The 21301-nt window shown below is 32.4% G+C and overlaps 2 protein-coding genes across 3 annotated transcripts in view; one reads left to right on the top strand and one right to left on the bottom strand.

The window, feature by feature from the left end:
- LOC124352837 (dipeptidyl peptidase 3) overlaps nt 1–4368 on the top strand; it is a 39635-nt gene extending 35267 nt beyond the window's left edge. Inside the window, exons 13-14 of the mRNA XM_046802536.1 lie at nt 1768–1930; nt 4046–4368. Coding sequence (XP_046658492.1) covers nt 1768–1930; nt 4046–4179 — 297 coding nt within the window. The 3' untranslated portion in view covers nt 4180–4368. The remainder of the gene's footprint in view (nt 1–1767; nt 1931–4045) is intronic.
- Nucleotides 4369–10858: 6490 nt separating this feature from the next.
- LOC124352838 (TNF receptor-associated factor 6-A) lies at nt 10859–18266 on the bottom strand. Of its 2 annotated transcripts, none has more exons than XM_046802537.1 (3): nt 17791–18266; nt 11794–11941; nt 10859–11565 (listed from the first exon to the last, which is right to left on the bottom strand). In XM_046802537.1, exons 1-3 carry the CDS (start codon nt 17987–17989, stop codon nt 11025–11027), a joined length of 888 nt encoding a protein of 295 aa, XP_046658493.1. In that variant the 5' UTR covers nt 17990–18266; the 3' UTR covers nt 10859–11024. The 2 variants fall into 2 exon arrangements, with proteins under 2 accessions (XP_046658493.1, XP_046658494.1); XM_046802538.1 differs by lacking the exon at nt 17791–18266 and adding an exon at nt 13898–15419.
- Nucleotides 18267–21301: the final 3035 nt, after the last annotated feature.

Below are 21301 nucleotides of genomic sequence, written 5' to 3' on the forward strand. Positions count from 1 at the left end.
CCATTGATTTCTAGTTTTTATTGACTCAGTGTTATCCAAGCCTATTATTAGCCTGGAGGGCTAGAAACATTTTATTTCCATCTGTCTGTCCACACGAAATCTCGAGAACAATCTGACTTAGACTTTTGTTGTGACAATTTTGCATAAACTTAATTTCTATTTGAAGAGCATATGGTTCGGTGATTTTGCATGTCATTTCATGGGATTTGGCTAACCATTTGCGAACATTTTTACAATGATTTTATGGGTTACTAAGATGATACTGGAAAAAGTCATAGGATAAACAAATTTTTAAGCAGACAAGAATATTTAATAGGTACATAAAATATTCTCACTTCATTTTCTATTTCAGCCTAATTTGTGATTAAATTGTTCCATGCTTAGTTTGTAATACAGTAACTTTAAGATGTCCCTGTAAATGTAGTTATATTTACACTGGGGACAGTAGAAACCGATGTGTCACTTTCATCGGGGAAACTTTATGGATGTGTAGGAGCTGCACATCACTAACTGCAAATGTCAAGATATTGGGGTAAAAGGGTGGATCAATAGGTCTGAGGAAGGTGGGTGGAGCTCCCGTAGTGTTATAGGTTGTTACTAGCCTAAGCATGAGGGAGTACCTCCCCTTACCCGATTTGAGTGGAAGAGGCTGGAACAGAACTAGCCTCCCTTCTTCCAAGATGACATGACAGAGATAGAGACCGCTATCCCTATACATGGGACCTCAACAGGGAGTAGCCCCTACCCCCTACCTCACCCATTGTAAAAATCTTGATCACTCCAGAAGCAAGCTCAAAGATACTTTTAGTATTAAGTACAATGATAAATTTCTTCAGTTTCTTGCCCTAAGTGAAAAAATAAGCAGCCAAACTTGAGTACAATGATATGACATTTTGTGATGTTTGGTGGGTTGGTTGGTAAGACTTTCATTACATTCTATCAGATCCTCGATAATCTGTTGTATCAACTTATATGTATAGAGGAAAGATAGAGTTTGGTGCTCAATCATGTTCCTTACATGGAATTTGGGCATGAGCAAAGCCTATATCTCAGGGTAATATCTCGAGAATAAATTGAGCTATAAACTTATGTTTTTTATATTTTGTTGAGCTATTACTAGATTCGGGTTAAAGCACTCTTCTGTCTGTCTATCTGTCTATTGTCTGTTTTCCACTGGATATCTCAAGAACGAATTGAGCTATAGTACTGAAATGGTCCCTGTAATGTCCTTTCTTCTTAAGCAACGTCTTGTTTGATGATGGCATGTCCATCTATGGAATTTTGGTGAGCCTTTTAAGTAGCTTCACCATTGCAGAATATCTAAAGAGCGATTTTATCATAGGCTTTAAATTCGACTTGAAACTACATTAGTAGTTACGACTTGAAAGTGCATATAGTAATGAGTTCGATGAAGGTGAAGTACTAGTCCATTTAACTGAGCGTCATTGAAGTCTATCACTCTGTAGGCTGGCAGATGTTGTCTTCTGTCTGCTTGGAAACTGTAAAAATTTCTTCTCTGACTGATTACCTGTCCACAGGACATCTCGAGAGTGAAGTGAGCTATATACTTGAAATTTTGCATGCAACTTCAGCGAAGCTTGTTACGTGACACATGGTGTGTAGTGTACTGCTACCTTGTAGCAGATAAAATATTACCGATAATGATTTTAAACTGAATGAATCAACTGTTTAATACTTTAAGATTTAACAATTAGTTGTTTAGTAAATTTGTAGACGGTTTGTTTAATGTAGTCCCATTTTCTGCAGGTGTACAAATCATGTGCAAACGTAGAGGAAGCCACCAAAATGTTCAACAAATATTCAGAAGTGAAGGATGAAGGTCCATACCCTTGGGCCAAATGGAGGGATATTATCATGGCACACAAACAACCTCGCAAGATATTTGTACAGGCCAATACTCAGATTAAAGGTAACTCATGATTGTTAAATGTAATTTCGTTTCTAGGGTTTGACTGTTTTGTCAAAATGATTTTAAATACCTATAGAACTAAAGGTTACAAAATTAAATGGTAACCCGTTTATTAAATGTTATTTAATTTAATATTTTTTTAATAGTGTTGTTCAAATGATTTTGAATCTCTAAAGATGCGATGGTTATACAGTTTGAAAAATTTCTTTTATGGAATGGGTTTTTGTAATTTATAAATTAAAAAAAAAACTATCCACATAAATCAAGGACTTCAAACAACAACAGACAAATATCCTGCAAACAAGACTTGGATATGAGTGAAACCTCTACTTGGCGATACCTTGCACTTTACAAAAAAATAAACTACGCATTCATATGACGATTGTTTTGGCAGAAATGTTGTTTTGTTATAGCTAGTTCTGTTCAATTGTGTATAGTGCCATTCTACTAAATCTTGTACTATGAGTTATAAATCTATTTTGAGATGTACAACACATGTTAGACAAGTGCGTCCTGTCACTTTCATTGTTGTAAAAGAACTGACGAGAGTATTACATCTAACTCATTCAAATGCTGCCAACCAGGGACTGACGCTATCCACATGTGGAAGGAAATTTACAAATATACATAAAGGTTCAAGTTCCGGCTCATGCAAAAGTGTGCTTTATTCATATCCACTTCTGTGCGTACTTTTCATAGACAAAGTCGTATTTAAACACATAGTTAAATGTCCATTTTCATATGGTATAGAACATTTAACATTATCAAATTCACAGATTTTAGAAGTTCAAAACAAAAGTGTTAATAGAACTGTTTGTGATCTCCTGTATATAGCCCTAAGTGTATCATCACTCATTTATAAATCCAAAACAAACGTTTTATATTTAGTAAAATTAATTAAGAGTTGGATAGATTTTGTTTAGTTTTGATATAACAAACATAAATTCTATAAAAAACGCAATATCAGTGAAATTTTTTTTAGTTACGTCTTATATTATTCCATTGAATTAAATAAGGTACTAAACTTTTTGACTTTTTATGGTCTGCATTTTAAGTGACATATAAGTTTCTTGCCACCCCAGACGGCACAAACTACTTCAATAGATTCTGAACAGTTTTATTAGATTGTATGTGTTGTTTAGGTTAAAATAATGCTCAGTGTAATGTAAACGGTCCAAGTGTTGTATTCAGAAATATCACTTGAATACACAAAACATAACTGAACTCAAAAGTCTTGTTATAGGCTTAACAAGAATTATTTGAAGTCTTGCATTGTTATTTTATAGTTCAAGTTTCTACCTATTTTTTATAATAATTTAATGTTAACCCTTCGCACGCCGCTAATAAATCCATTGATTTCCATATAACGCCAAGATATCTATAAATTTTTTTAAGTTCAGACTAATTTTTATTATAAGTATAATATAACAGGTAAAACGCAAAATAATATAAAACAGGAGCATCATCTGGGCAAATAACGGATATACTTGGTTATGGCTCTGTAGAACGCACAGAACAGAGGAGCAGGTGGACAGAGCTAGACATAAGACACTCCCTTCCTCCTGCCTTGGAGTGAAGGTTGTCTATAAATATTTCCTTGCCAACAGCGATATTTCAAAGGCCTTTTATGGACTAAAACCTCTCCAAGAGACAATGTGTAATATCGTGTTTAGCATTTTGGTCACTGTCCATTCTAATATATCCGTCTACAGCGTGTAGAGGGTTAATTAAAATTTTACCAGTGTAAAATGTATTAATTTTAAAGTTATGTAATCAATTTCTTTATGAATGCTATGTTTAAATGAACAGAGTATTACACAATAACAGAAATAATTATTAAATCATCTTTAATAATTTTTAATAATTCAATTTCTACTGTATTGCCTATTGAAATATAGAAACTATTTAAAATTTACCTATATACCAGTGTTACACTGTAACAATTAATTTTCTGTATAAAGATCTTAAATTTTCTGTATAAAAAGTTTCATTTAGCAACCAAGGATTCAAGCTTGTTTTATTGCCAATTTTAGGAGTTAGATTAGATCATTTTGTGCATTAATACAAACTATATTAATTAGTATTACTGTTACATGTGAATGTTAACATTTTCAGATGGCAAAGTCACTCTGAAGCGATACGAACCAAACGTTGATGGTCTTATCCAATCCTGGCTCGACAGAGTCAATGTGCAAGAACACAGCGGAATCCTCGAAGAGTTGTGGGAAGCTGACAGAAAACATTTTTGATTGTGAAAGATACATATTGTATTAAGAAGTTAAACAGATGCCTTCGATCCAGTATTAAGTTATAAGTGAAACTTTTTTTATATCTGGCAAGAATGGCAGAATTCTAATTCTCACTATAATAATGAACCTATTATATACAATAACTTTTAAACACTGTGCTTTGTACCAGTAATAAATTACTGAAAGGTACTGTAGTCTTTGTTTTATTATTACCCATCTGTATTTTGGACTGAACCATTATGATTGTGATTTATAAAACAATAGTAACAAATATTGGCTATTTGGCTTAATTATTACTGCATTAGATCAGTCAATTATGAGTCTTCAGACTCTATAATAAGAACTTATTAAATTATGTTCGGTAATAGTTGTTAAAAAAATATGGATTCCACTTGTAGATTTCGTTAATTAAGATGGCAACTCAGCCTCAATTTTCTCTACAATTTCAATGTCGGAACTCCAAAAACATCACTATAGCTTAAACTTAGTGCTGTAGCCATGTAAACGTTCTTAATTAATTAGTGTGTTGCATTGCTTTGAGAATTTCTGTGCTGGAAATGTCACAGTTCAAAAGTTTTAACTAGTCAAAAGAATAGCCAAAGTTGTGTCAGTTCCATGTCACATCTCAAGAAGTAGTGAAGACATTTGCCAGCATAAATCACTTAGTCAATGCTAATATACAATGTTAGGAATGCCAGATTGATTTTTAGATTACGTGTCAAGCATATAAGAGTTGAGTTTGATGGTGTTTGAAGTGATAGTTGAGAGTTTGCAGGTTAATTGTATGACTGCAATAGGTTTGCAGGTTAATTGTAATGTGATATAGGGCAATCCGTTGTTATTTATCTTATGCCTTATTGTGGATGTTGTTTCGAAAACCGTTCTCAAAGATTAAGAACTAGCAAGTTGATTCTTAGGCTTTTGCTGAGATCTTGTTGCAGAATGAATGTGGGAACTTCAGATAACTTTAAGTCAAGTGGACATGCCAGCGGTAGTAATGCAGAGACTTGCCTTTAATCCGACTAAATCAATTTATTTATCTCTTGTAGATAAGTTTAGAATATAAAATGTTACTAATAAACTGATAGTACGTTCTTGGAGTGGGATAACTTTTATTTAATTGATTAAACGTTGTTGAAATGCTTTAACAGCTGTTTGGACATACACTTAAAAACAAAGCTTGATTTAAATTAGGAAATTAAACTCTTGTAACATTCCCTTGGACAGTAGTAGACACCTCTCTGTTTCACTTTGGGCTAACAAACCCGTGATATATATGCACACTATAATGTCAAGCCCGTGTCTGTGCAACAGCGGTAAACCCACCTCACTCCCAGACCCAGTCTCTGCCTCTTAGGATTGTGTTGGTGTGCTGGTTATTGTGTGTGTGGTGGAAGGAATTTGGTTAGTTATACAGCCGACTCTCGATAATTCAAACATTCGATAATTCATAACTCTTGGTAATTCGAACGAAAAGGCCGTCGGTCCCTTGAAAAACTCTAGCTATTTCGAAATTTTTCAATGCATTTTGATACACTCGGTATTTCGAACTTACCGCAGAGGACAGACTAATTTTGAACACGCAGTAATTCGAAGTCTTGTCGGCGGAACTCTCTATAATTCGAAATGACGTAAACGAATTGAGGTTAGGCCGATACAGAACACGCAGTAATTCGAAGTTCACTCGACAGAACTCTTTGTAATTCGAATTGAGAGTCGGCCGGTGGGAGGAAACACGCATTTCAACTTATTCCTGTCATAACAAGAAACTTTGCATCCTGTGTCCCAGAGCATACTCTTTGCAGTGTTGTGGTTATGTTTTGCGCCGTTTGTTGTGTGGAAGTCGTGTTTGTTGTGTGTAAGAAGTGTTTGTCGTGATGGCTACTAAGCAAAAATATAAATGTCTTTCTCTTTCGGAAAAGAAAGAAGTGATCGCGCGGCGGTAGAAAAGTGGTAAAGCGAAGTCGGAAGTTGCAAAAACATTTCAAATCCCTGCGAGTACCTTGTCTACCATTCTAAAAAATAAAACAAAAAATAGTTGAAGTGAGTTCCGTAGCAGGAAGAAAAAGAACGACAACAAAGGTGAATATCCTAGATTAGAAGAGTGTTTAGTCACATGGCTTAGACAGTGTAGAGATAAAAATGTTCCTGTTGGAGGTTCGCTTTTATAAAGAAAAGGCAAAGGCATATGCTAAAGAGCTTGGCATCCCCAGCTTTGCAGCAAGCGAAGGCTGGTTGACCAATTTTCAAAAAACGTAATGGTATATTTTTTAAAAAGGTTTGTGGGGGGAAAGCGCTAGCGTTAGCGACAGTGTGTGTTCCGATTGGCGTGCAGAGTTGTCCAGCTTAACAGAAAGTTATGAACCACACAAACATTTTTAACACCGACGAGACTGGCTTATTCTTTAAATGCATGCCGGACAAGACATTTACATTTAAAGACGAGAAATGCCACGGAGGGAAACATAGTAAGGAAAGGTTAACTCTTCTGTTGACTGTTAACATGGATGGTTCCGAAAAATTGAAGCCCCTCCTCATCGGGGGAAAGCAAGCAAAAACCTAGGTGTTCTAAAGGTATCCAGTCATTTCCCCGTAACCTACCGCTCGAACAAAAAGGCGTGGATGACAACGGAGTTGTTTAACGAGTGGTTAAATTCATTGAACTGCGACATGAAAAAACAAAATCGTTGAAATCCTCTTATTCCTTGATAACTGTTCAGTTCATAACAACCTCCAAATCTCTCGAATGTGAAACTTCACTTTTTTCCACCAAATACAACATCCAAGTTGCAGCCTCTAGACCAAGGCATAATTCAAAACTTCAAAGCATTTTACAGACATGAAGTAGTCAAGATTGTACTGGATGGAATTGACAGTAATGAAACTCCAAACATCTCTATTCTCACAGCCATGTTGATTGTTGAAAAAGCGTGGAAAAGTGTGAGTCAAACGACAATATTTAACTGTTTTCATAAGTCTGGATTCTGTGTTAACACACCCGATGAAGAACTTCAAGTTGTGCAGCCAACACCTTGGGAATCTCACCCTGTAATAGGAGATGTTCCATTTGAAGATTTTGTGCAAGTTGATGACGAAGTTGCAGTATGGGGAACCCTTACTGATGCTGACATCTTGACCGCTAAAAATGAAGAACAACCTGATGTTGATAACGATGAGGAAGACCAGGAGTTTCCCGCCTGTCACACTGAAGGAAGCCAGCACATCCTTAGAAAAGCTGCGCCATTTTTCTCTCCAGGTAAAAAACATCGCAAAAAAAACTACTGTAGTTAGCCTATCAATTTGTTAAACTAATTTAAAAATGCCATATATTCTCCACACTGCAATTTATCCATCATTTTTTTACTGAATTTGATGTCCGAAAGTAGCGTAGACTTTTTTTAACCTTAGGGTCTTAGGGCTGTAAAATCAGCTGTTTGTTTAGTTTAAAACTTCAATGTAAATACTGAATGTCATAAGTTATAATACAACCAACAAATTACGTAATTTTTGGCATTTGTTACGAAATACGCTGTGACAGTTGTTTTCTTTCTTTTCTTTGCAGACAGAAGTTGGACGGAAGTGTTCGACGCACTATTTGTGTTAAACAAGGTCGTCGATGAGGCACGAAATCAACAAGAAAAAGCAATCAAAGATAACAGATTTTTTTTCAATTAATCATTAGAAATTAATGTTCTTTAAGTTTTGTTAGTTTGTCGTATGACATTGTGTGTTTAATAAAAAACTCTTGGTAATTCGAATAGTTTTCTTTTCCTCTCAATAAATCGAAACTCTCGGTAATTCAAAAACTCTCGGTAATTCGAATTTTTTTTGCATGTCCCGCCAATTTCGAATTATCGAGAGTCGACTGTATTTATATTTTTTATAGTGTTCATGTTGCTTTAAATAGTAACCATTTTAAATATAAATATACATATATCAACAATTCCTTTACAAATAAATACAAACAATCCTTAACTAAGCCAGGTAAAAAAAGTAAAGACCAGTTTTTCAACTGTAATACAACAAACAATTGTAATATTGTATTTAAATGTTAAAATTGTTTGTTTGTTACAATATCACAATTAAAAAAGTCATCTTTACTTTTCTGAGTTGGCTTGGTTAACCCTTTGAGTGCCAACGTTCGATTTTACCGGACGTTCGGGAAAAAGTCACTAAAAATTGTAACCTTTAATATTTTTAAATAATATCATATTGAAATGTTTGTGAAGAATCGTTCTTTTCAAAATAAATTGTTATAGTACACTTCCGGTCAAACTTTAAATTATGAAACTCACATATAAACATTTTTGGTTGCCATAGCTACCAGAAACAATGTGACAATAGTTTCTTAAAAGTTGTATAACTTATTCATTATTGAAGATAATAATATAAATTTTTCAAGATTTACAGACAATTGCATACACTTTCCAGTGATATGGACTAAGAAAAGGATATGAATTTTTTGGTCATAATAATTTGGTTGAAAAATGAAATTAAAAAATATTTTTGAATTTTTTTTTAGATAAGTCCATTTTTGGTATTCCTAAATTTAGTGTTATGGTAACTTTGTTATTTTATGTTAATTAAACAGAGTTTTCAGAGAAAAATAAAAAAAGAATCATGTTGATAGCTTATTAAATAATCAAACTGTGAATTTTTTACTAAAACCTTGCAAAATGTCTGAAAAACGGCTGGCACTTTTAGGTACACCCACCAGAAAAATACCTGGCACTTTTCAGTATACCCACTCAAAAAATACTTGGCACTCAAAGGGTTAAGGATGGTTTGTTAGTAGGCCTAGTAACGTGATTATTTTTTAAGGTGATTGAAATTATTGTTATTAGGGAGTTATCTTAGTAAAAGTAGAACCACATTCATTGCTATAAAAGAGCAGTATACTTATATTCCAACAGAAACAAAAGCTGAGACGAAATCTACCATACAATAGCTTAAATCATTTTAGTTTCTCCTTCTCACCACAATCTTCTTTAAACTTCTGCAGAGTATCTATGACAAAAACAGAATTCTACAAAGACAAAAACTATCTGTAAAGGGTACAGAAACAATAGTGAGAGATTTAGTTTCTGACGTTGAAAAGACTAGAAATAGCTGCTGGTCTATCCTGTTAGACGAAGCAAAGCTTGTAGCACCAAAGTTCAGTATTGAACCTCAATTAAAAAAAGTTAATTGTGATGGGCAAGTCCAAACTTCCAAATTCAATTCTTAAATATTGATTCTTGAATTACGAATCTTAATAGCTTTTATTGATCTTGTGTGATTTAAACAAAATTGCCATCAATCCAATTCCAGTCACTCTTACATCTTCGCAGACATCTTGAATCTTGACTGTCCGATAACATAAAAAGTAACCTAGGAATACTACTTTTTTGTAAAGGTATGTGTAGCATTTCAGAGAATTAGCTATATTTTCAGAAAAAATTCCTATCCCCTATTTTTTTACTTTAATTTGATAAAGTATAATATAGACTTCCAGAATATATGCTTTTAATCTCCAAACAATATGGGCATACATTCGTATCACATATTAAATATATTTTAAACTTAAAATGTTTGAAAAATTTTAAACTACCCCTATTCATGATAAATAAATATGCCTTTAGACTAGCAGATATAGTCACAGGTCCAAACATGATGACTGGAATACCAGCCATGTAACACTAAACTAACCAGCATAGCCAAGAGCGGAGGTTTAAAAGAGATAAAAAAGGTAATATGGTTTTGCCAGAAATTTTAATTAACATTTGGGATTGGGGCCCTCAATCAGGCATTTGCCCCAGACCTAATCCCTCTCAGTGGCTCTGTATGTATCTCTGTATTTCAAGTACTCTGGACATTATTGTTATCACCACTCTGTCCTAGATTGACAAAGCTTCATCTGAAATCTGCTGTCTTAATAAAACTTCCCATCTAAAGGGGCAAACTGAAGCTGAAACAATGGGTTAAATCCATATTCCTTCTGCACAAAGCAGTGAAAATTGAATGAATTACATTAACCCTGGAACTGGTGGTCATATTTTCTGCATTATTGATATTGAGTGTTTTGTACCTGTACTTTAAAAATGTTGTAAAAAATAAATTTTTACTATAAACCTATACTTAATACATTTTTTCAGAAGAATGTGGAGATAATTATTATGTACAAAAATTATGCATAAACCATTATAATATGACAATAAAAGTGTCTTTTTGTTTTTTGAAAAGTGGTGGGGTTGCACCTAGTAAGTTGTGATAATATAATAAATATTAGAATCTGAGATAGCCATTGTCTTCATTTTATCTAGTTTCAGAAAATGTATAATGGTATCCAGGTTCTCTTGAAGAAAAACTAAATATATTGCAAAAACCACTAACAGTACATGAAAGGATAACAGAATTGGACATTTGCCATTGTTATATGTTACAAAAGGTATAACACGTTTCGAATTTATCTTCTTCTCTTATCTCTTCATTAGGTAGTATTAATACATAAAAGTATTAAGAAATGAGGAAAAGAAAAGGATTCAAACATACCCAAGTAGGTAGCTTTTATGTTATTTTTAAAATTATATTCCTTAATTTTTTCTTTGCCATTCATTCTTTTTTAAATCCTTGTAAGTCATATTTTTTATCACTATACAAATTTTAGAGTAGAGGCTGTGAAAATACACAATAGGCTGAATATATGAAATCAATTTATTTACTCATTTACATTACATCTTTGGAAGTTATTTGTGAGATGAATGAATAGGAACTGAAGATTCTAAACTCATTTAAACTTTTATTAGTTATTGTATGAAGCAAAAAAATACATGGAATTTTTTTTTTTTTATTATGTTTGTTTTGAATTATTGTAGGAACACATCAAGTCTAAGGATGATGGAGTCATTGTGGACATAGTCCTGGGAGAAGATGGTCGATTGAGTGAAACCGAAGCCCACACACTCGTCGTTGTCTCGAGTAGGGAGAGGTTGCCGCCAGTCAGAAACACTACAAAGCACTGTAGGGTCCCAGATACGGGAGGCGAGATCCTGTGGTTCCTGCAATGTCTGGTCGACTACAGAGACCCTATGTCTCAACCGAAAGGGCCAAGGTAGCAGGTTGTCATAATGTCCATGAGTCAGCCCGACATGAACGTAAACACTTCCTTTATCCTGATGAGGTAGTAGTTTAATATACATTCTGTACTGTTGATTGACGTAGAAGCTAGGACTACGCAAGACAGCTTGAGTCTGCTGAACAATTTTACTCCTTATTTCTACAATTCGCCAAAAGTAGGAAAAAACATTGTTTCCATTTTGATCTATGTGGATGGTAGCATTATATTGGTTTATTTCAGAATCTCTAGGTCCTCTGACAACGATGTTAGGATTGCCTTCTTCAGAATTGCTAAAACATAAGAAGTTAAGTTTATATTTGATTACAATTTTAAAAATTAATTGCACTAATTTAAGATGAATGTTGTATTCATTTTGCTTACTCAGTTAAAAACAATGGATAAACGAATTCTTAATTATGTATTTTGGATTTTTATACTTTATTCAATATAAACAGAGGGACATATAACACCTAATCTAGAATTGTATGTTGCCGGACACAAATGTAGCATTATGGTACCTGGTTTGGCACGTCTTGTTGACTTGAGGACTTAGAGCATGGTGTAAGTTGGCCACTTCTTGATTTATCTTCAGCAGAAGGATCTTGATGGTTGTCAGCTCATTGTGAACCTCACTCCTCAAATTCAAGAAGTGTTTTTCCAAATCCTCTAAAATAAAAATTATTTTCCTGTAAGTTCTGTTTTGGTTCCTTTTGATAGTTGGTTCAGTAAAAGGCCAGCCAAGGCAAAATTAAATTCTTACATGTTACCAATACCTAAAGACATCATAGATATTTCTAAAGTTATTTTTCATTAAAAAAATAGTAAACCTTTGTAACAGTAACAACTGTTTATCACAATATGAAAGAAAAGTGTACTTCAATGCACGACTGTAGAATATGAGATATCAAAAACTTAAGTTCACTAAACAAGCAGGTAAAACAAAAATATGTCCCAGTAAAAATTCAAATCCGATGCATTCAGCCAGTAAAAAATCCTCATAGTTAGAAGTAACTTAACTTCCTTTTAGTTAGTTAACTAAATTTAGTTCTGTAATTTTCCCAGTAAAGGGTTACAGAGAATTTTGTTATGTGAGATATTGTTCAGCTGTTCTTCAATTGTATGACTAATCTTTGATTAGTGTTCATTTAAATCTCCAGTGAAGGCTTGTTTTGTATAAATCAGCTACTAAACAGTACAAAACTATCAGCAGGAACTTATAGGAAAGCGACTAGGATGTAACTGTGATTGTGATCAAGACGCGATTTACGCAATCATTTCATCAAATTGGAGTGGATGATCTTGCAAAATAGGAAGACCAGTAGTAAAATAAATATTATTTCAAAGAAACCATAAGGTTGTTTTCTAAAAACTTCACTTACTGTCCCCTTATTCTTACACTTAGTTCTACATGAACACTATTCTGTTTAAGCAGCGGGAGTGCAGTATTCTGAAGCAGAGTAGACTAGAAAAAGGTACAAGGTGTTTGCAAAACTTTTGTGTTTTCTCTATAAGTTGTAAGATGTCCTAGCCAGTAGCATCTGGAAAGGATGTTCAGTATTATGAACACTTTAACAAGGATTATAACAATTACTGTACCAATTATACTTATCATTAAATGTTTTGTGGTGGACAGGAACTGATGCTTTTAAGCATAAATAATAAATAAACTAAGATATTTTGGAAAGAAAGGGGACAAGAAAAAGAAACCTTGTAAAGTATCTAAGAGATATTTAGCTCCCTGAACAATTTGTAGAAGATGTGGAACGGCTGGATATAATTTTATGTGCCCCCAATTGTGAATGAGATGGGCAACTTTTCTCACCAACACCAACTAATCAGTCTCCAACTGATCTTCTGGAACCATCAGTTTCAAGTATTTAGCTCTTCCTCTGGTCACAACCTTCAGTGAATGTTGACACAACCTATCAGTCATCCCTTCGTACCTAAATAATCTTCGACTAAGTTCAAGAGAAAGGAAACAACCTGCACACTTCAGCGACTTCTTTTGAGTGGGTGAGATATAATTAGTACCTAAACGGACTTTATTTTGTTTGATTTTAGCATCTGACAACTCAATTGTCAAAGTTTTGAGTTAGCATTATTTTTTCAATGTTGTTTTTCTTGTGGATTTATTTTATGTTGAGTAAAGGCTTTATAAAAGGTATCCAAGGTATAAAAAGAATAATGTTTAAATAATCATTAAAGCAACATTTAAGAATGACATTGGTCACAGAGTACCAAAAGCTCTGCCAAACAAGGTAAAGAGGGCCAAGTTTCATTACTAGTATATCCTTCTTATAAAGATAGTATTCTTGAAGTTTCATTTTTCAAGTACTTCTTGAGTATATTCCTTTTAATATACTCAGAACTTAACTTGTGTTGTTTAATTTTTACTTGGTTTTAAAAGTGTAAAACTCCTACTGTTTCAACCATTAAATTGCACAATCTTTTTAATTCCTTATACTTTAATTCAAGTCTAAATTGAAAACACAGATTTTTTGGAGTACTGTAGTTGTCTAGAAATTAAATCACTTTTCCCATTTAGTCACAAAATGCAAATATAGTAAATAATTTTGTCAATTCTTATTACATTCGTAATCTACAGTACTTCTTTCTACTTACTTTTGTTACTGACCTCTTTAGTTCTGTTTATTGATAAATGGCTCTTTCTATCGTTCTGTTTCCAGCTATACATCAATGAAGCAATTTTGTCAAATGGTCATTAGACTTTTCAGTGATACAGACGAGAACAAGGTTAAAGGATTATCTGGTCCAAATTGCACCTTATTCCTTCAAGCAGTTTTGGTAAAATTAAAACAAAGCTAAATTTTATTGTGTATTTATGTGTAAGAGATACGTTCAAAAAGTAACAGAAATTTTAATATTTTGAAAAAAATATTTTTCGTCTACATTAATGTCACCTTCAAAATAGTCCCCATTAGATATTATGCACTTGTGCCAGTGCTTCTTCCTATCCTTGAAACACTTCTCAAACACAACCTTTGGGATAACCTTGAATTCTTTCATTGTCACTTATGCTTGTAAAACAAGGGCTCTTTAAGGTTTTTTTAATAAAAAAGTTACAGAGCCATGTTTGGAGAAAATGGAGGATGAGGCATCGTTACAGTACTGTTCATGAACAAAATAATCACAAACAAGGAATGAAAAGTGAGCCTTAGTGCATTGTCGTGGTGCAAAAGCATGAATTGTTTTACCACAAATCCAGGTGTTTTTATTGGATTAGTTCACACAAACGGCGTTGAATTTACAGGTAGTATTCCTTATTGACTCTGTGGCAAGAATTCATGATGCCATTAAAATCGAAGAACACAGCGAGCATAACCTTCATGTTCAACTGTACTTATCAACCCTTTTTTAGTCTTGGCGATCTAGAATGCTTCCACTAGGATGATTGAGCCTTAGTTTTGACCTCATATCCATAAATCCATGTTTTGTCACCTGTTATTACACTTTTCAGTAATTTTTCGTTGTTGACTTCATACAGTGATTCCTGAGCAACTTCATTCCCTGCCTGATGTTTCATACCCAAAACATTTGAAAAACTTTCATTACATGAACCAATCGATACGCCAACAACATCAGCGACTTCTCTGATCGTAAATACAGCAATCGTTTGTAACCATTTCTTCCACTTTTTTCACGTTTTCATCAGCTGTTGATATGGTAGGGTGTCTGGAGTGTTTATCATCTTCAGTGTCTTCACAGCTATCTTTGAAACATTTATACAACTCGTAAACCATTGTTTTACTCATAGCAGATTTACCACAGGCCTTTGTTAACATTTCACACATTTTGTTACACTTTCTTTCATTTTACACACAATATTTGATACAAATTCTGATAACAAATGTTCATAAAACATATCTAATCTTAGCAGCTGCCACTGAAAAAAGTACAAAATAAATACAGCTGTAAATTCTGTTATACTTCAGAAGCATGATTACCAATATAATAAAAAAAGGAGAAGTGAACTCTCCACACCCATGAAACTTTAAAATCCTGTTACTTTTTGAATACACTTTGTATGTTTATATACATGCTTACAACATTTCAATTTTAGTTTGTAAACTACATCTTTGAACATTAGAAATAAAACTCAATATTTCACATAAGTTCTTATTGTTAATATGTTTGTTTAGTTGTTTTTCTGATGTAATTTTTTGTAAGATGTGTACATTTATACAAATAAAAAAAAAAATTGAATTTTGAAACAAAACTACACTATATCAAATTTTAGTATGATCAAAATTGCAATGGTTTCAGAATAAGAACTGGATTACTTGGAGACATACATATATGACATACTCGACCAGACAAGTGCCAGTGTGTTTCACAATATGGATCACAAAATAAAATACAAATTAATTTTCCATACAGGTCCTAAAATCCAATTCAACTTACTTCAAAATAACAATGATTCTGATACAACTGTTTTGAATAACAATTTAGCAACCAAGTGGCTGTTGGCAAACACACTACACAATGCTACTGTAACATTTGGTATCGAACATGTTATGAAATTATTTTATTACCACTTAATATAACTACTAAATGCTTACATATTTTGTAATTTGTTAGATAAAATACTTTATTTCCAAATAAAAAGTAACTTTTTAAAGTTAAATTGAACTCTAAAAGGTTGGTTCATGACTTATTTATTAAGTTTGAGTTATTTCTTCCTTTTTGTGAATGTTCATCACTTTAACCATGTACACATATTTCTCAAATATTTATGAGTTTGATTTGTGCTCATTACCTGTTAAGAAGAATGTCCTATTCACTATTTTATTTTGTATTTTATCATACAGCAGAAAAAGTAAAGCTATTTTCAAGTTTATAGATTGTGAGTGACCTTATATATTTTAGCCTTTTTGGCAGAGAGAACCACATATTAAGTTTATTCGAAAAAGGCATTATATTCACATTTATACAAATATAATTTTAATTAATGCACCATACACGTATGTTTTTAAATATTTTATTTAAAAAAGACTTTTGACTTGTTTGCTTTTTTGGTCAGGTTTTAGACTTTATTGAAAATTTAAAGTTGATTTCAGAATCTGTAACAAACATTTATTATTTAATACTTGATTTAAAATGATTCTAAAATAGTTATATTATTAAAAATTCTTTGATACATTTTTTTACTTGAGTTAAGCGAAATAATCCTTTTAATTCGGTTCCAACTGTTGTCACCATGTTGACTCTACATGAACCACACTGACTCACTGTAGTTGTCACACAAGGGCTTGCAATTTTATGAACACCCATTCAACTATCAATGCTATTTTTCATCAAGTCAAATTATAAAGTTTCTTTTTGTTTTATAATTTTTATTACCATACAATTTTTTTATTTGTGAGAAAAGTTTCTTTAGTTCCCCCCCCCCTTCCTCGGTAGAACCTAACCTGATCAGAAAGCTATTTCTTTTAAAAGTAAATTGAAATTATGAATGTAAATAAACAAAAATGTTAATGTAAAGATGTGGCTAATGAACACATTTTCGACCTTTAAAATAATTTTACAACAAAATAATATTCCTTCACAAAAAAAGAGGTTGAAAGTTATGAGACAAATTTTAATTTTGATTAAATACAACCGTGGGGATACCAACAAAATCCCAGCCTTAACAACAGACATCTATTGATATGTAAAAATAGTAAAATACAATGAATGGTGAATAAGTGTGAAAATTGTGCCACATTTTTAAAATTTATTTTAAAACATTTTGTCTATGCATTTAAGTAAAAATGTATTTTTCAAATAAAATTTAAAACTGGCCATAGTAATAATGAATGTTAAACTTCACTTTTTGCTTCATTTTTTCTAAATAACATAAATAAATAACAAAATATTTTTTTTTAATATTCTGCAACATAAACAAACTTCACAAGAAATTGATACAAATAAATTAAACTTAACAAAATATAAAAACATCAATATGACTTTAAAGTTGAAATAAAACTATTTATGCGGTTTGGTTTACAATAAAGAAAGAAATGTAGAAAATCAGTTACATGTGTTTTAGAAAACCCCACAGCTTAAAAACTTAACACTTCTAACCAAATATTTTGTTTTTCATAACTGAAAGTTTTTTATGCATACATAAACCTACATGTTGCGAGTTTTGTTTCTTTTATGTACTGACTTAATCAGAAACTTTGTAACAAAGTGAAAACACATTCTGAAGATCTTTAAAATAAATATTAATTGCCTAAATGTTTGTTTCGCTCAATAAAAACAATTTTCATATATTTGATGTTAGTAGAAGTAGTAAAAAATACTGATGCATATTTTTGGACATTTCTTACTTCAGTTTTTATATAAAAATGCTGCATGTATATTGGATAAATATTATAGCCATCTTAAAAATTCTAGATGAAAACATTTTACAGGAAAAGCCAATGACAAATTAATGAACTAATTTTATATTATTATCATTAACGGTTATTAAATACTGATTTTATTGTTAACGTCTTAGTGAGAGTACTTACTGGTAGCGCAAACACCTTTGAGAGCATGAGTAACTGTGGCACTGGCTGTGGCCACCAGTTTCTCTGTGACCACCTGACATGTGGCCCGCTGAATCTCTGTGGCCCCTGTCTCCGAGGCTGTACCGTTGTCAGCTGAGGGTTGAACACCCCCTGTGGCTGCCACTACCCCGACACACAACCACACTCCGTACCACATCATACTAGCCTCAACAGTGATAACTGGGCTCTAGCCAACTTTCTGTCAAACACCAGTTAGATGAATCGGATAAAAATACCTCCCCCTCATAAAAGCTGCTTTTAGATTGAGTCCTAATTTATCTTCGGTCTTTGACCCAATTCAAATCTGTGTTATGTAGACTTTTATTATTGTTCCAGATGAAGAAGTTATTGTAAACATAGTCAAGTTTTCATAGGACTAAATATTACTACCAGGAATAACATGAATTATCCCTAAATTTGTAAAATAATAATTGAATGAAATGTCTGATAGAATGTTGAGTAGTACTTCATTACTACTATAGTCCGTATTTTTATGGTAATCATCATGTTTTTTCAAAACAGATTATAAATAATAAATTAATAATATGTGTTTTTTATAATTTCTATTTTTATTTAGACAATTTTTTCCATGTATATAGTCAGTACTTTATATTCAATCCAACCAGCTTTACTTTATATTAAGTTCATAATGGTCTCTTAGTATCCCATATCATCACATTATGTTTATTAACACAAACATGGAATGTGTGACTTCATCTGAAAACACTACCTTTTTCAGAAAGTTTTCATCAGTAAATAAATGACAAAGCACAGTAACTGTAAAGTGTTAATGTTTAAGTTTGTCACCTGAAGTAATGTTTTGTAGAAGTTACAACTTACAGGGTTTAATTTTCAAATTTTTCTTTAAAATTCTTTTAAACTTGTTGGTGATAAATTTAACTCACTTGTTACAGTGCGAAGAGATTATTGAGGACTGCATAGAAATTATTATTGTACATTTTCAATAGCTTCATTTGGCAGTTTAGGCTTACCATTGCCTTTAGAATGTTCCTCACTGCCAGTTACTTAAACTTATCATACCAGGTTCGAATGTTGGATGTCGACCATAGCCTGTTATAAATCTTCTTTGCACCACAATATCCCATTTTGTTTCAATGTACTACTCAACACATTGTGCTTTCTCTTGTGCATTTATAGCAGCTGTTTTATTGAAGATTATGTTTTGAGGTTGAGGAAGTTGAGGAAACATTTAAGGAACAGGTGATCTTTACAAGTAACATTAAAATAAACTGTTTAAACTCTACCATATTGTGGTCAAGATTAAAACTGTAAATTTAACGTGCATTTTTTATTAGGCTTTGAAGTTGTTCAGATTTTTGGGGGATACAGTGTATCATGTACTTTGAGTTTAAAATTACCAATCATAATTAAAAATTACAAACTCAAAAACAGAATCGGATGAAGATTTTCATATCAGTTTTTAGGTGACTACTAATAAGCAGACAGAGATATTCAGGATGAATCCAGTTTGGAAATCAGATGTTTTAGGATCTGGTTTGAGAATAAATCATTGATTTGTTTTAATTTTTAATTAGTTAATACATTTATTAAACAATTATTATTATCTACTCAGAATAAACTCTATTTCCTTCTCACGTGTACCACTTAATGGTGTCATGGATTGCACTTGATGCTTTATCTTGTCGACATCTTTTTCTTGGTAATGGAGTCAACAAACTTGCTGTAGTTTGTGTTTGTTACGTAAATCTTCTTGGATGTCAGTGATGTTAAAATTGTTTTATGTTTGCAGGAAACCTTATCTAAAGTAGTCCATGTAAAATGACTGACATGCATAATGATGTAAAATAAACCCAATATCCTGGACAAGAGAGGGAAAACAAATTTTAATTTCTCCTATTTAATAGCACATACACCTCTTGCTAAAATTCATGATAAAGTTGTTATTTTTCTGCAGATTTGTCGTTTAATTTGTCATTCGGTCGACGATCCATAGCACAGTAAGCTATTTAGCTTAATTATCTGGTCAACAAGAGGAAAAAAATACGACCCAGCACCACTTTAGTTACTCTTCTACTCCCTTGTGAGACAACTATTGGAGTTCTTATCTGTACTGGTAGTGCAGAGTTACAGAAAAATCAGGACATATCTGTGCCTCTGCAGGAGTCTAATTGGGAATTCCTTATCGTCAAGTCAATGAGATTAAATTCTCCAAAAAAATTGAACTTAAACCATTAGAAACTGGGTGTAAAGTCTAGGATGTTATGTCCTACAAGATATTCTACCTGAAACAGGACCAGGGAGCTTTTGGCAGGAGACACTACTCTACCTTTTTCCATGCAAACTCACTCATGAGTCAGATGCAACACCTGGGAATCTAAAGAATAGTTTTTCTTTTGGATGGCTGGGATAGAATTTTAATTTACTTGCTTAACTTATAAGCAAAGGTGATTAGTCCAATACTGGCAATAATTCTCAATCAAATCTTCACTTCTGCTACATTTTCAAATAAACCAAAATTAAAAAAAATAAAACCATTATTCAAGAGTGGATCAGCTAAAGAAATGTCTAATCATCGTCCTATTGCTCTAACAATTTATTTTAAAGCAATTGATTACAGATTAATAAACTTTTTGGAAACAAACAGTTTAATTTGCAACAAACAATTTGGTTTCAGGAAAAATAAAAAGATAGAACTGGCTCCAACTTCATTTGTTGATAGGATCATGACAGCCTTTTGTGATCTGTCCAAGGCCTTTGACTGTGTTGGCCAAAAACTCTTGTAACACAAACTGAGTATTAATGGAATAAAATACAAAGCCTTGAATATTTATATCTCTCAAATAGATTTCAAAGAACACTTATAAATCTAAATTTTACTAAGTTTTTAAATCAAAATGGTAAAAGATTTTATATGGTGTTTCACAGGGCTCCATTCTAGGTCCTACCTTTTTTCTTACTTATATAAATGATCTTCCAAATGCAATTGAGAAGGGCTTCAACTTGTTTGCGGATGACACTAACGTTCTCATAACATAAAACTCGTTAAAAATGTAAAATTATCCATTAATAATGCAATAGAAGAGCTTACGAATTGGTTTAAAAATAATAGCCTTATTCTGAACAAATAAAAAACTAGTATAATACATTTTAAGGCTGGGATAAATACTGGTACTAATGTGTCAGATGACGTGTGAAGTAATTAACACTCATAAATTCTTAGGACTAAACATTGATGAAAACTTTAATTGGAAGTTGCACATAAATTATTTATTAAGTAAATTAAGTAATTTCAGATTTGCATTCAAGGTTTTATATAATACAGTTTCAATTGGTAATTTATTGTTTGTGTTTCTATTGAATAGACTTGTAATATGACATGTCACAAGATAGGGGTTGCAATTTGAAAATTTAAAGTTACTCCCTTCCTGCCCCCTTTGAAAAGTGTGGTGAAATTTTTGTTACCCTCAAAAAATAAAAAAAAGGAATTTAA

This window comes from Homalodisca vitripennis, chromosome 1 (assembly GCF_021130785.1).
Source record: "Homalodisca vitripennis isolate AUS2020 chromosome 1, UT_GWSS_2.1, whole genome shotgun sequence".
Taxonomy (NCBI): domain Eukaryota; kingdom Metazoa; phylum Arthropoda; class Insecta; order Hemiptera; family Cicadellidae; genus Homalodisca; species Homalodisca vitripennis.

Excerpts from the sequence above, each read along its gene's own strand:
- LOC124352838 (XM_046802537.1), bottom strand. The coding sequence starts at position 17,989 with ATGATGTGGTACGGAGTGTGGTTGTGTGTCGGGGTAGTGGCAGCCACA. Across the intron at positions 11,942-17,790 it reads CAAAGGTGTTTGCGCTACCA|AGGATTTGGAAAAACACTTC; the intron begins GTAAGTACTCTC and ends TTTTTATTTTAG. Across the intron at positions 11,566-11,793 it reads AACAAGACGTGCCAAACCAG|CAATTCTGAAGAAGGCAATC; the intron begins GTACCATAATGC and ends CTTATGTTTTAG.